At 41.2% G+C, this 15,362-nt stretch overlaps 1 protein-coding gene across 3 annotated transcripts in view; it reads left to right on the top strand.

The window, feature by feature from the left end:
• The window catches only part of LOC140719247 (protein phosphatase 1 regulatory subunit 12C-like), an 82,961-nt gene that overhangs the window by 16,818 nt on the left and 50,781 nt on the right, over positions 1–15,362 (top strand). For all 3 annotated transcript variants that reach the window (XM_073033729.1, XM_073033726.1, XM_073033725.1), the window contains exons 3-9: positions 2,893–3,011; positions 3,490–3,649; positions 4,610–4,754; positions 6,680–6,754; positions 10,117–10,202; positions 13,496–13,665; positions 14,765–14,868. In XM_073033729.1, the coding sequence (XP_072889830.1) occupies positions 2,893–3,011; positions 3,490–3,649; positions 4,610–4,754; positions 6,680–6,754; positions 10,117–10,202; positions 13,496–13,665; positions 14,765–14,868 (859 nt within the window). The remainder of the gene's footprint in view (positions 1–2,892; positions 3,012–3,489; positions 3,650–4,609; positions 4,755–6,679; positions 6,755–10,116; positions 10,203–13,495; positions 13,666–14,764; positions 14,869–15,362) is intronic.

Here is a 15,362-nt window from a genome sequence, read left to right as displayed (position 1 = left end):
AAAGTGCATCAATGTAATCAATAGGTGAGATGTCAGAGGTACTTTTTTTTTACAAAACGTGGTGGGTGCAAGAACATCCTGCCAAAGGTACATTAGGACCAACTAAGAGACTTAGATATGCACATGGAGAAATGTAAGAAAAGTGGAGTGTTATGGCTGTGTAGGTGGGAAGGGTTAGATTGATTGTGGAGTAGGTCGTCACAACTTTGTGGGCCAAAGGGCTGTATTGTGTTCTATAGACATTTAGGCTAAACATCTGACAGCCTGAGCCAACGTCAAATGGTTTGAAACATAAATGGCCAATTTTCCTTTTTTCTGCGAGTGATTTTCAGCCTCTTGCCTCATTGGATTTAAATTTAAATTCCTCCTCTCATAACTCGTCATGTGTCTACTTCAAGGAAATGGGGACAAAATACGAAGAAGGGGAACTCTCCTCTTGTACTTTCTTCCCATGCCTGCCTCCTAAATTGTCCATTGATTGTGAAAAATAACTTGCAGTTTAGTTCCTTGGATTAGCCATCCTAAATTTTAGCTCTTTGGCAATGGTATTGACTGTGACTCATTGAGTTCTACTTCAAAGTTAGGAGTAAACTTTAAGTCAAGTTCATGCCTGGTTGTTTCAAAGAGCAGTGCAGTTGTCTACAGTCTGCAGGTCAGAATATATTTCTCTGAGTTTAAAAAAGACTTTTAAAAACTGGGTTGAAGGAGGTGTCAGATTCTGATGTTTTAATCCAAGATTCTTTCAGGTGTTACGAAAGAGACACAATAACTTGTTGTTTCATGATCATTTTATTAAGTGTTGATAGGACAAAAAGAAATTGAAACAGACAGTGATGGAGGTATGAAAAGTGAACGGAAAGTTAGATTAAGAAGCTAAAACTAAGAAGATAGCACTGGCTCCATCATCAGTTATTTTTATACTACAGAGATGTGGAAAATTCTATTCAAAACTATAGCTAAGTGTTAACCAATGAGATAGCTATTATTCAAATAATGCAGAATACAGAAATTTCCAGAGTTTTCCAGAATCATACTTCTTATAACCACTAGAGGCATATTAAACTTGCATATACAGTGTGCCATCGGTTAATCAGGGCAGCCACTTATTTGGGCCAACTCTTAAAGACCAAAAGCTAGTCGAGAAGATAGCCGATTCCTTTAATTTATTTGGGATACTATGCCACTTAATTGGGGCAGCTGACTTGCTGAAAAGTTTCTAACCAGCCTCCGTAGCGGTATTGATAGTGTTCTAAATTTCTCTGTTTTTCATTTAAGTACATAATTTGTTACTCAGCTAAACAATAGTTTATCTTCTTATATATCTTTTAATTTCTGTGAAGCTTTGGCTTATTGGGGCAGCCACTTAACTGGACCAAAATGTATTGGTTCCGATGTGTCCCAATTAACCAGAATCCACTTTACATAGTATTACCACTAGGAAGCATACTAGGCAGTTACATGTATATAAGAAATTATATTAAATACAAGCATATAATTAATTGTTAAACTGCAAGGAAAATAACAATTAATTAAACAATGTAAACTAAGAATAAAACAGTCGGATCCAACAGAGATTGTGTGCAAATTGGCTCCTGTATTTTCTACATTATGATAGTGACTACACATTGGAGAAGTTACTTGGTCAGAAAGGATATGGGTCCAGAGATTGTGAAAGGTGTACTGAATGCAGAAATCTAAATTCTCACATTGAACTTCGAATTATTTTTATTCTTCCCTTTTGTGCATTGCTGTCAATTCCTTCAGGTGTTTCCCAAGTTCCGGCTGTAACCACAGGTGAAAGGTATCAAAGTTAGCAATTGTGATTGAACCTGATGTTCAGTCTTCTTCAAGTCTTATTTTGGTGACAGGTTGTATTTATTTGTTGATACGTTCTATTCCTTTTGCATAAATTCTGTATAGTAAATGTTAATTTTAGCAGACACTTAATCTTAAAATGCAGGAGTACAGATTAATCACACATTATGGAGGATGACAGAGAAGGGGTGTTAATTAGTAATGAGTGGATATTCACATGGACTGGGCATAGTGCCTGGTTTATTTGTTTGAATGACCATTGACTAGTTTCATTTCCATATGCTATCCAGTCATAGAGTCAAACAGCATGCAAACAGGCCCTCATACTGACCAAGCTGATCCCACTTGCCCCATATCCCTCTAAGTGTTTACCTGATAAAGATTGTTGTTGCACCTACCTGTACAATGTCCTCTGGCAGCTTGTTAGACATACCCACCACCCTCTGTGGGGGGGAGGGCATGGAGTGGGAAACTGCCCCTTGTGTCCCCTTTAGATATTTCCCCTCCCACCTTAAGCCTATTCCTTCTAGTTTTAGACTTCCCACCATGACCATTCACCTTCTGGCTGCCTCTGTGATTTTATCAGCCTGTGATAGGTCACCCCTCACTCTCCCTTTGCACCATGGGAAGCAGTTTCCGCACATTATAAATTCTAATCTTCGTTTTGTCTGATCGCTTCCATAAAACTTAGGAGCAGAATTAGGCCACTCGGCCCATCAACTATTTTGCCATTCAGTTATGGCTGATTTATTATCCATCTCAGTCCAACTCTTCTAACTTCTTCACATAACCTTCGACACCTTTACTGATCAAAAATCTATCAACCTTTACTTTAAATGACTTGGTTGCAAAGCCATCTGTGGCAGTGAATTTCATTGATTCACTACCCTCTGGCTAAAGAAGTTCCTCCTCATCTCAATTCTAAAGGGGAATCCTTCTGTCCTGAGGCTGTGCCCTTTATACATATTCCAACTGGTTTAAAATCCTGATTGTCTCCCTCTCCATTATCTCTATCTCAATAATGATTTATTTCCATTTGAATCTGTAGTGTTTCTAATAACTTTCAATGCTTTGCAGATGTTTAATTAACCATGGTGCCAACATTGCTGCTGTGAACAGTGATGGCCAGTTGCCAATTGACCTTGCTGAGGAGGACTACATGGAGAGCTTGCTGCAGGCTGAGATTACTAAGCAAGGTACGTCCACGAGTTAGCCTGCTAAGAGGGCAGCATGCAAATTGCTAATGCATTTTGTGTCAGTGGCTCATCCCTGGAGTTGGGAGTTTAACACTCTGAGGGTTTCTTACTGTGTGTGAGGCATTGAATTAAACCTCCATCCTTATCTTGCGAGGCTTTGAATTACATCCCTGTCAACCCTTTCAGGTGGCACCTAAAAGAAGACCTGGGACAATTTTTGAGAGTAGGGGTCCTGACATTCAGCCAACATTGAGTTAAATCAGATTACATCAGTGATCTGTAGTGCAGTGCAGCATCCGTTGTCCCTGACAAGTGGTGGTGAGCTCGCTTGGGCGGTGGTTGTTTGTGCCTTGAAGATGACAGTGATTCAAGACTGTAGCTGCTAGAAAACTTGGGATTGACGTTGGTGGGTAGGGAGTGTGTTGTTAAGATGCATTAAACTTCCTTGTACAGAAATTGCCTGCTCCTATTCCGGCAGGGATTGATGTGGAGTCTGCGAGGCGTGAGGAGGAAGACTTGATGCTGCAGCATGCCAGGCAGTGGCTAAATAGTGGAAAGATTGAAGATGAGTCTCACCCGAAAACTGGTGCTAATGCCCTCCACGTTGCTGCAGCTAAAGGCTACATCGAGGTGATGAGGTCAGTATGATTTCCACCATTCTGTGTCTCAGATACATGTCTAGCCAGCTAATTCTGGGCTTATCAATTATACGAGTAGGAGCTGTGATCTCTATAGAAGGAGGCTAAACCAAATACCTTGGGGTACCAAGGGGCTTTCTTGGTATTGTATTTTTGCTGAAAGTCAAATAGACCGAGTGGACAGCCAGAGACTCTTTTCCTCAAGGCGGAAATGGCTAGTGCGAGGGAGTGTAATTTTAAGGTCACTGGAGGAAAATATGGGGGGGGGGGGGGTGCCAGAGGTAATTTTTTTACAGAGGGGTGAGTGCATGGAGCACCCCAACAGGGATGGTGAGAGGGGCAGATACATTACAGACATCTAAGAGACTCTAGGTGGACACATGGATGAAAAAAATAAATGAAATGGGATGTAGGAAGGTTAGATTGATTCTAGAGTAGGTTGAAAGGAGAGCACAACACCTTGGGCCAAAGTGCTTGTATTTTTGCTAGAGTGTTCTATATTCTGTGTAATAAAAACTGCCAGTCAGATCCGGTAAAAGATTCTGCATCGTTTATTTATCTCCAGAATGAGATGTGAGCAATTTTTTCTGTGTATCCTGAGGGGGGATAGTTGACATCTGGTGTCTATTTACATGACTGCTCCTGTGCTACCAATAAACAGACGAGGGAATAAAAAGACTGCTGGCTTAATTCAATATAGTGTTCCTGGTTTGTTCTCCTTTAGAGATCGTAAATGCAGATACAAGAGTTCATGTTATGAAGTGCTCTAATAAAAGAATTGAGGAAATTAAACTGATTGTTAAACATTTGAATCAGTACATCACAGTAGTCCAATGGGCTTCCTTCTCTGCTAGACATATTGACTGAAGAATGCTGTTGTCTTTCATCACTATTCATGGAATAGCTACTTATCAACTGTGATGATCTCTTTATTTGTTAACCAGTGAAATTGCATTGCAGGTTACTCCTTCAGGCAGGGTTCAGCGTCGCTGCACGGGACAAGGATGGCTGGACCCCACTGCATGCTGCTGCACACTGGGGAATGGAGGACTCTTGCAAACTTCTCGTGGAGCATTTCTGTGACATGGAAGCATTAAATAATTCGGTACATTTTTTTTTACATAAGTGGGATTATTTGTGTTTCTTTCAATTGTAGTTCTTACTCCCAGGATTTTGGAGCACCTAGCCAAAAGAAATCCTATTTTAAATCAGTTCTTCTACAGAAGTAACCCATTTTACTGTTGCAATGGGGTTGAGGCACCATTAGTGCCTCACTGCTTGTAAGTACCCACCTCCATGTTATGTGGCCACAGCATAGTTCAAGGAACAAATCTTTCTGGCTGTCAGTTTTTAAATTCAGAAGATTTTTACTTTGCATCTTAAAATTATCTACAAAGAGCGAAGGTGATATTTAATTGTTCTTTTCTGAACTCCATTTATCGAGGAGTGCAGCCAGGAATATCAGCTGCTTACTATGCGGACTTGGAATACTACTCAGAGTTCGTCATCAGAGTTTAATTTGGCTGCTTTAGTGATGGAACTAGTGAACTGCTCACATGGTCTCCTAATGGGTTGAAGACAGAACAGAGTTGGCATTGTGTAATCTGCTAGTTAGACGGATTTGGAGCACATCCACCTGTTGCATTTGGTGGGTGGAGATGTTGGCTGGAATGGACTAAGAGTTTATTGTGTTGATGATGATTAGAAGCAGTGTACAATGGGCGGTTCTTCGGTGTGCCCAAGTCCAGGTTTTAACTTTCAGACACCACGAGCAGAACTTGGGAGATTCAGAGGTTGCTCTCTTACTCAAAGCTCAAACATTCTGTATCAAGGAATTACAAATTCTGGTGGTGATCCAGTAACATTGTTAGTGGTGCAACTGATTCAGCACAGTGATAGGATCAGAAAGTAATTGATTCAGTTTCTCCTCACCTCACTTGGTCATCTGGGAGATTGCCAACCGTTATTTCATTGCTTTTCAAAGTCCTTCCTTCTTCTCTGGAAGCATTTCTTTGGTTTGGGTGTTTTAGGCTTGACCCAGATTACCCAGAAACACACTCTATCACATGCTCGATAAGCAGTATAATCGTGGCTTGGTGGGGTTCTCTGAAATTCTGCACGATCAAAGTTGCAGGATCCAGCATGCAGCCCTTGGATGCAATGAGTGTGTGTCTTCAAACATCTGGGAGAAAAGAGTTTATTGAAAACTTGAAGTTAGTCCGATCATTTTCACAATACTATATGTAAGAAATGTGGCATGTGGCCAAGTGGTTAAGGTGTTGGTTTAGTGATCTGAAGGTTGCTAGTTCGAACCTTAACTAAGGCAGCGTGTTGTGTCCTTGAGCATGGCACTTAACCACACATTGCTCTGCGACGACACCGGTGCCAGGCTGTGTGGGTCCTAATGCCCTTCCCTTGGACAACATTGGTGGCGTAGAGAGGGGAGATTTGCAGCATAGGCAACTGGAGGTCTTCCATACAACCTTGCCCAGGCCTCAGTCATAATCGAAAATCGATGAACAGCTGAAGAGAAAGATATAAGAAATGAATCTTTGCCTGATCTGAAGGTGGTACTGCCAAGAAAGCAACATCCATCATCCAGACCATGCTCTCTTCTCACTGCTTCCATCAAGAAAGGGGGTACAGGAGCCTTGGGTCCCCTGCCAAGTTCAGGAATAGTTATTACCCTTCAACCATCTGGCTCCTGAACCAACATGGATAACTTTACTCACCATAACACTGAACTGATCATGGAGCCCGACCTATGGACTCACTTTGAAGGATGCTACGGCTTATGTTCTCAGTATTATTTATTTATTATTTGTTTCTTTTTGTATTGTAGTTTGCCAGACATCGTGTGTAGTTTTTCATTGATTCTGTTGTACTACTTTGTTCTACTGTGAATGCACGCAAGAAAATGAATCTCAGGGTGACACGTATATACTTCGATAATGAATTTACTTTAAAGTTTGAACTTTGAACTAAGTCAAATTTGTTAATAGCGGTTAACATCAAAGTCTTTTATTGTAGGGTCAGACACCGTTTGATGTTGCAGACGAAGATATTTTGGGATTACTTGAGGACCTGCAGAAGAAACAGGATGATGTAAGACATCAATTTAATTTGTATATTTGATTAATCTGTATCTAGGTGTATTCAAGTGTGCACAACATAGAACTTAGTACACTGCAGTACTGTACAGGCCCTTCATGATGCTGTGCTGACCTTTTAACCTGCTCTATGACCAACGTAACCTTTCCCTCCTACATAGCCCTCCAGTTTTCTGTCATCCATGTGTCTGTCTAAGAGTTTCTTAAATGTCCCTAATGTATCTGCCTCTGGAATGCCCCCCTGGCAGTGCATTCTATGTTCCCACTCCATTGCTTTCTTCCAGTCACTTTAAAATTATGCCCCTTTGCATTCGCCATTTCCACATTGGGAAAAAGTCTCTGGCTGTCCGTTCTATCACAAGCCACTTTTTGTAAGGATATTGTCTACTATTATTAATATTGTGATGTTATTATTAATAGCTTTTCTGAGTAACTCTTCTGTCCATTTGTAATTTTATTGGCTTACGTAGGATCATATTCTACAGAACTTGACCAGTAGGTTCCCAAATCACTTAGTTTGGTAGGTATGCACTGTCTTCTTTTAATGCCCAAAGTATCTTTTAAACCAATTAAAATATTCCTTAAATATTGTGGGCCTGTTACCACATTGTATCTCTAAATAAAAATAAATAAATTAGACATAAAATAATAATATTTTGAATGTACCACTTATGTTGTCCTTTCATAATAACATAAAGCAAGGTTAAACCCTTCCAAAATTAATACTTAGATATGATTGCTATAGCAACTGGTTGTTATAACTGGGAGTGGTAGTGGGGATAACTACCTATTATGCTCCCAATTGGGTGCATCTCAGATAGCCTCTGACACCAAATCTAGTTCCTGGCCTTCACTTAAGCCCATTGGAACCATCTCTACTGACAGGCAAGGGGGCAAAGGCGGGTTATTGTCACCTTAAAACCAGTTGCTTTGGGTAGATGGGGCTCGTCAGCCATGGTTGGCAGTTCATCTAGGAAAAGGAAAACTCTGATCTCAAACCTCTGCTGTCTTGTGGCTATACCCACTGATGGGGAAAGTTCCAGGGGTCAACCCCGAGGAAGAATCCAGAGCTGGAGTCCCTAAGCCTATCCTACATTGAGTTCAACACTGATTTGGCAAACCCTGCAACACCATTGATGCCAAATTGTATCGGTCACTGCCATTCCCTTGGATTCATCAGTTGTGTGGAGAGGGGCAGCCTGCTAAATAGGCAACAGCTTGCTCTTCACGTTGTACAGACCTGGCTTCCGTACTGGTTTACATATCACATAGACAGCTGGGATGCAGCGTGGTTGACCCTGACTAATGGAGGGCCTTGGTTATGATTGCCCAGAAATATCCTCCATCACTAATCCTTAACAATTAGGGTGATACTGTCTGTATATTTTCCTTCTACTTCCAAAACCAGATTTCAGGAACAGAATATAATATGCAGCCTTAGCTCTTGTGCAGCAAGTGCGAGTGACAACTCTTTTGTAGCATTTGTCCACTTAGCCCTTTAGCCCTCTGAGCTGATTCTGGATTATGCATATTTATGGTTAATATACAGTTCATTCTAGTCCACTGCTGTATTTTCTATCTAATATAGCAATCATGAATCTATTTTATATAATTGGTAAAAAGCAGCTTTCAATTTTAATGGTTTCAGTTTCAAAGGGGAGGTTGTCAGCATGTGTTTTGGAGAGAGAAATCTGACTGTCAAGCTCTACTGTGGCCTTCGTTTAGTTTCCAAGAAGTGTTTGAGAGAATGTTGAGCAATGTATTTGGTCGATGGAGTTGTGCGAGAGTGCCTCACCAATTTGGATCTCTCCGTACCTCCAATGATTAATTACCTGAGGTGTGTTCTGGCGCAGTCTGGACTCAACACTCTTCGACCAGAAATAAAATGTCACCTGCCTTTGGTGCCTTTTCAGGTCACAACTTCCATTACTTCCCATGGGGAAGTTGTCAGGGACACAGATGAGGAAAGAGTAATATCTGAAATGTGATGAGGGGAGCCATGAGAAAAGGTTGAAAGAGAAACAGCAAAAGCCACGTACTAAATAACTTTTGTATCGGTATGCACAGACACAGCAAGCCAGCTGGAGGAAGTAGAAAACTTAAACCCAGCTTGCATTCCCTTTTCCAATAATTCTTAGACTACAGTAAACACCCCATAATGTGGTTGCTGAGGATATTGGAGGTGCTGTACAAGCAGTTTTTCTGAGCTATTGACATTTACTCATTAATACCCAATATGTTTTTATTTCACTTTCTTTCATGTTACACAATGGTATAATGAATTTTCTAGTGACCATACAACAGAGGAGCAGGATTAGGCCAGTCGGCCCATCAGGTCTGCTCTGCCATTCCTTCATGGCTAATTTATTATCCCTCACAACCACGTCCCCATGCCTTTTTCCTGTAACCTTTGATGCTCTTACTAATCAAGAACCTATCAATCACCGCTCTAAGTGTACCCAATGACTTGACCTCCACAGCCGTCTGTAGCAATGGATTCCACAGGTTCACCACCTTTGGCTAAAGAAATTTCTCCTTATGTCTGTTCTAAAAGCATTGAATTTAGAGGGTGTAGGGAATGGAACCTGGTGAGTTGTATTTTTATTTACACTTGCCAAAACGATCTGAAGCATGCAGCCGTTCAGCAGCAGACTTATCTACGTTCCTGGCCCCTTGTATTTCTGACCCAGTCAAGTGAGTGCCTGATCATAAACTTGAGATTCTGAGATGCTGGAAGTCCAGAGTAACGCACACAAAATGCTGGAGCATCTTTAGTGTGATACTAATGATTGCCTGGAGTTGAAACATCAGGATTTCCAACAAATGGGTGTGGATTATCAGGCTTTTAATTAAATCCTCCAATTGTTCCCATTTATGAATGTGGAGTCAGGTTTAAGATGACTTGATTCTGTCTGTGTGCCAGTCTCTAGTGTCATTACAGCATTTGATCAGAACATTGTGCTTGAGCTATGTGATCACATGTGCCAATGTGATGGGAGATTAACTATATGAAACAAGCAGCCATTATCTATAAAGTATCAGTACCCACTTTCAGAGGATCCTGATCCTTTGCAATATTAATTGGGGGGTGAGGTGGATAGAAATCAGGTTTGTTCATAACCTCAATTAGGTGAGTTTACACTGAAGTTGCATTGACACAGAGATGGGATTAAGACTCAGCTGTGATGCCCACAGTAGCAGGTTGCCTGAAGTGCTACTTAGTAAGCTAATGGAGACCAGGAAACATCTGTGAACAAAACAGAATTGGCACAAGTTTGTTTCCTACAATAGACTACAAAACAATGTTGGGATTTTGACTAATTTGTGTTGGATTTGCATGTTCTTGTGTTAACACAGTTGAGGACCGAGAAGGAAGAAAAGATGAAGCGTGCCATCATCGAAACATCCACACAGCAACAGCAACAATCGACCAAACCCAGGAAGTAAGAAATTTCTGCACAAAACTCTGATTTGAAGATGTAAACCAACAGTGCTGCAGTTTCAACATTGCTAATTTATTGCTTTATAATCTTTGCACTTGTACTTAAGGAAGATTTCGCTTGCCTTTTAATTCCAGCAAAGCACCAGTTATAAATGACAGAATAAGTAACATATTACTGAAAGCCAGTTTTGATTCACATTAGGGCAGAGGTAGCTTTCTTTTCAGTAATCTTAGTAAGGTCAGTCCTATCCAAAGTGCCGCAATTCATTACAGACTAGAGGGAGTATTCTTTTCCAGTGAATAACCTGTACTCGTGCATCTTGTCACCAACATTTTGTCATTGTGACTAACAGGATGAAGTAACAAAGTTAGCGCAACTGAACAAGTTAAGTGTAGCTGGATTTATTGCAGGTTAGTTATACTATCGGGCGACATGCCAGCATAGCAGTCAGCGCAGTTGCATCGCAGTGCCAATGATCACTGATTGGGGTTTGATAACTGCTGCTGTTCTCCCAGATCCAGTTTCCTCCTGCATTCCAAAGACTTGCAGTTTGAGTTAGTGAGTTACGGATATGCTACGTTGGCACCAGAAGTGTGGTGACGCTTGCGGGCTCCCTACATCACAATCCTCATTCTGTGTTGGTGTTTGATTCAAAACACTGCGTTGTTTTGACGTACATGACAAATGAAGCTAATCTCTTTATATTGCCTCGCAAGGGACTCGGATGGTAAAGGTGATTAAGCAATCTATGTACAAAAACTTGTTTCCTTGTCGGTGCAATGGGAGATTTGCTTGGGAAATCATAAATAAGCCAAGGGTGATCCTCTATCAGCTTCCTCCACCCTCTCCAGTCTGATCTTAATACTGATACTCGTGCAATTGTTATCATAAATCTTCACTGCACACTTCAGAGGTTAGATCCATCAAACTAGCACCTTCAGGGCGAGAGCATGAGCTGGAAAAACAAAATGAAAGGCTCATACTAAATGGAGTCAGATGTAATTTTTACATGTGGAGTGCTAAAATCCAGGACTGTTGGACCATGAGGGTTTAGATTTAAGTTTGAGAATTAGGGTTATGGAAGAGTATGATTTACAGTTTTAAAGATGTACGTGTTTATAAGCTTGCTCATATTGACAGGTAAGGTAGTCATGTTTATCATGTAGGAATTAGGTTTGTTTTCAGGCTTATTGCTTAAGTGCTGCTAGTTTGGCCTATGTTAGGTGCCTTTATTCAGAAAAAAACTGGGCAAATAATGCTTTGTTAATGTTCAATTGGCCTTTGTGTGTCCAAGCCCTTTCAGTCACCTTTTGAGTGGTATCCAGTTACAGTTCCTGGTAAACACTAGTGCTATTTACATAAAGTAGCCCTATACAGTATACTCAGCAAAGATCTACAGTATATTTTATAAAGATTAGTTTTATTTACCACATGTACATAGAAACGCAGTGAAAAGCATTGTTTCCATCAATGGCAAACACCGTTTAAGGATGTGCTAGGGGAAGTACACTAATGTCGCCATGATCCCAGCGCCATTACACCATACCCACAACTGTACGCCCCTGAAATGTGTGAGGAAACTGGAGTACCCAGCAGAAACTACGCTGTTACAGGAAGACTCCTTACAAACAAGGACAAAATTGGCTTTCAAGAAGGAGCTAGATAGGTATCTTATGGATAGGGGAATCAAGGGATAAGGGGACAAGGCAGGAACTGGGTATTGATAATAGTTGATCAGCCGTGATGTCAAAATGGCGGTGCCGGCTCGAAGGGCCGAATGGTCTACTTCTGCACCTATTGTCTATTGTCTATTGTCTAAAATTGAAACAAGATGGTGCTGTAATTGTATTAGTCTAACTGCTATACTACCAAACCGGCTGGTGGCGTAGTGGCATCAGCGCTGGATTTCAGGGTGAGGGGTCCCAAGTTTGAATCCAGCCGGCTCCCTTGCACGTTCTCCATTCATGCCTGGGTTGAGTGTTGAGCTAGCAACTCGACCTCGTAAAAAAAACCTGGAGAGGGATGCCAGGTTTCAGATGCCCGAGACACACCATACGGTGCAAAAAGCTTGTCATGATGATGCCCTGATGCCTCCATTAGGAGTAAGGGCGCACGCACACTCACTCACTCACACTCTCTCGCTCTCTCTGTCTGTCTCACATCAATCTCTACCATGCCACTAATCTGGCATAATTTAATTATTGTCATATTGCTGCTATGTTACCATGGCACAGGGATGATTCGTGTTAACTAACTGTGTTAGCACAGGATCAGTCCTGGCAGGTATGCTGAGGTGAATTAGCATTGGGATTAGTCCTGGCAGTTGAGATGACAACACTTGCCATGGTTTAAACCAGAATTGTGCTGATTGTTGTCAAAGAATGGATCTCAGTTCATTAGATCAGATTCAGAGACGTGTTTCCCTGGTGCCTTTCACATCCGTCTCATAATAGCCCAGTGTTTGACAGTCAAAGTGTAGTTAATAACATAATGTAGGAATTAAACTGATGCACAGCAAGCCTGTGCAAGCATTAGTTTGCTAATGAGAGTGAATGTGTTTGAGAAATGTCAGTTAAGTGATAAATGCTAATAAGTACTGAACTCTCTGAAATTCTGCCAAGGATGCTTGACACCCACTTGAGAGAGGAGAACAACTCACTATTTATCCCCTCATCTGAAAGCTGGTATTCTGACAGTGCATCTGTCCTTCTGTGCAGCTTCAGCAGGTCGTCATGACTTGTATGAATGACCTGGGCCTGGGACTTGCTGATTTAGAGGTTAGAGGTTAGAATTCTACTGCCTGGTAGTTGATTATATTTCCAATGTATGTTCAGCAAGTATTTGATGTTAAATTACACAGTTTTATTCGTGTGATCCTTTTCGATAGGTATGTTTCTATCATGGGTTTGTAATATCAGTTGAGTTTGTTTCGTGGAAGAGTCTAGAACCAGAGAGCATAACCTCAGGATACATGGACATTCCTTTAGAACAGCGACGAGAAGGAATTTCTTTAGACAGAGGGTGGTGAAGCTGTGCAAATTGATTGCCACAGATAGCTGTGGAGGCAAAGTCATTGGGTATATTTAAGGCGGAGGATATATTTCTTGATTAGTCCGGGAGTTAAAGGTTAAGGAGGAAGGAAGGAGTATGAAAGGGAAAATAAATCAGTCATGATCGAACAGCGGAGCAGACACCGTGGACCAACTGGTTTAATTCTGCTCTGATATCTTGGAGTTTTATGTTTTTTTTTATTGGCTTTGGTCCTGCTGCTATTTCAGCTTTTGTTTTATCAGGAGCTCTGTGTGCCGGATGAGCAGTAAGGAGAAGATTTCAGTGCAGGATCTGTCAAAGGAACGCAAAACCCTGGAGACATTGCCCCTGGCCGAAAACAAGAAAGAGGAGTCCAGCAGTTCAAGTTCAGAGACAGAAGAAGCCTCGGAGTCTGACTCGGAGTGTGAAACCGGTATGTCAGGATACATTTTAATTAGTAATTTATTCACAAGGATATTTCTGGGACTTGAGGACCTGAGTTATAGGGAAATGTTAAAAACATTAGGACTTCATTCTGTGAAACATAGGGAAATTAAAAAGAGTGTAGATAGGGTAAATGCAAGCAGGCTTTTTTACTGAGGTTAGGTGAGACTAAAACTAGAGTTCATGAGTTAAGGGCTAAAGTTGAAATATTTAAGGGAACCTTGGGGAACTACTTCACTCAGAGGATGGTGAGAGTGTGGAACGAGCTGCCAGTGGAAATGGTGGATGTGGGTTCAATTTCAACATTTAAGAGAAGTTTGAGTACATGGATGGGAGGCTTATGGAGGTAAGACCACAAGACAGAGGAGCAGAATTAGGCCATTTGGCCCATCGAGTCTGCTCTGCCACTCAATCACAGCTGATCCTTTTTTCCCCCTCCCCAGCCCACTCCCCAGCCTTCTCCCCTTAACTTTTGATACCGTGTCCAATCGAGAACCTACCAAGCTTTGCTTTGAATACACCCAATGACCTGGCCTCCACAACTGCCTGTGGTAATAAAGTCCACAAATTCACTACCCCGCTATCCTGAAGCTGTGCCCTCTTCTCCTACACTCCACCACCACGGGAAATGTTCAGGCCTTTCAACATTTGAAAGATTTCAATAAGATTCTTCTAAATTCTAGTGAGTACAGACCCAAAGCCATCAAATGTAAATGGAACTAGGCTGAATAACAGTTTAGCACAGACTAAATGGGGTGAAGGGTCTTTTGCTGTGCTGTAGTGCTCTGTGACTATTATATCATGCTTTTCTTTGAATAAAGATAAAGCATGGTTAAACATTTATAAAAAGCACACTGGGTATAATGGGAAGCATGCAGATTCTACGTGTGGGTGCGGTGTGCATGTGTCAAGCATTTGCATTCTCTCCTTGTTCTACCGTCAGATCTAAATGAGTGTTGGATGCTGAGGGTGCCAACTAGAGTAGTATTTTATGTGGAGTGAGACTTAATCTTGAAAACGGGTTTCTTACTTTTGAAATATTCTGTCAATTCCCTTCTGTTTTCCATCTCATTTCTTTCCACTCTAAGCGAAAAGGAAGAAGCAGCCAGCCCTCAACGATGCCAGTAATGTAAACGGCACTGAGAATCTACCACTGGTACCTCCTGTGACACTAGCTCCAACAACCCCAAAGGTAAGGCTGTTCAGCTGGGTGGCTGGTTTATAGTTCGTGGGCAGCTGATTTTGAAAGCTCAGCAAAAAGGTTTTCCAATCCCTGTTCAGGTACTTTCCATTACATCAGTTTGATGTGGTTTCCTCATGTCCCAGAGCTGTGATGGTGATTTGGAAAGAATTTGTACAGGCAATATACCAGGAATTATTTAAAAACATAAGACACTTATAAATAACTATTTTAAAAAACTTAAGAGATTGTCCACATAAGAGTATGACATATCATAAAGGAATTATAGAGGTTTGGATTTCCAGCATCTGCAGAAACTCTTGTGTTTGGAAATTAAAAGTTTGCTCTATGTGGAAAAGTTACAGTACATATCTGTGGAATTATTTGACAAGGGATGGTTGCGTGGGGGGTTTAGAGTCAAATAATATTCATGACGTTAGAAACCCATTTAACGCACTCTTAGACTTCCTAACAGTCTAACAGTGCAAGGTTTTTAAAGTATTTTT

The sequence above is a fragment of the Hemitrygon akajei genome, chromosome 31 (genome assembly GCF_048418815.1).
Source record: "Hemitrygon akajei chromosome 31, sHemAka1.3, whole genome shotgun sequence".
Lineage (NCBI taxonomy): Eukaryota > Metazoa > Chordata > Chondrichthyes > Myliobatiformes > Dasyatidae > Hemitrygon > Hemitrygon akajei.
Note: the sequence above shows the minus strand (reverse complement) of the source record. Positions and strands in the feature narration are given on the sequence as shown.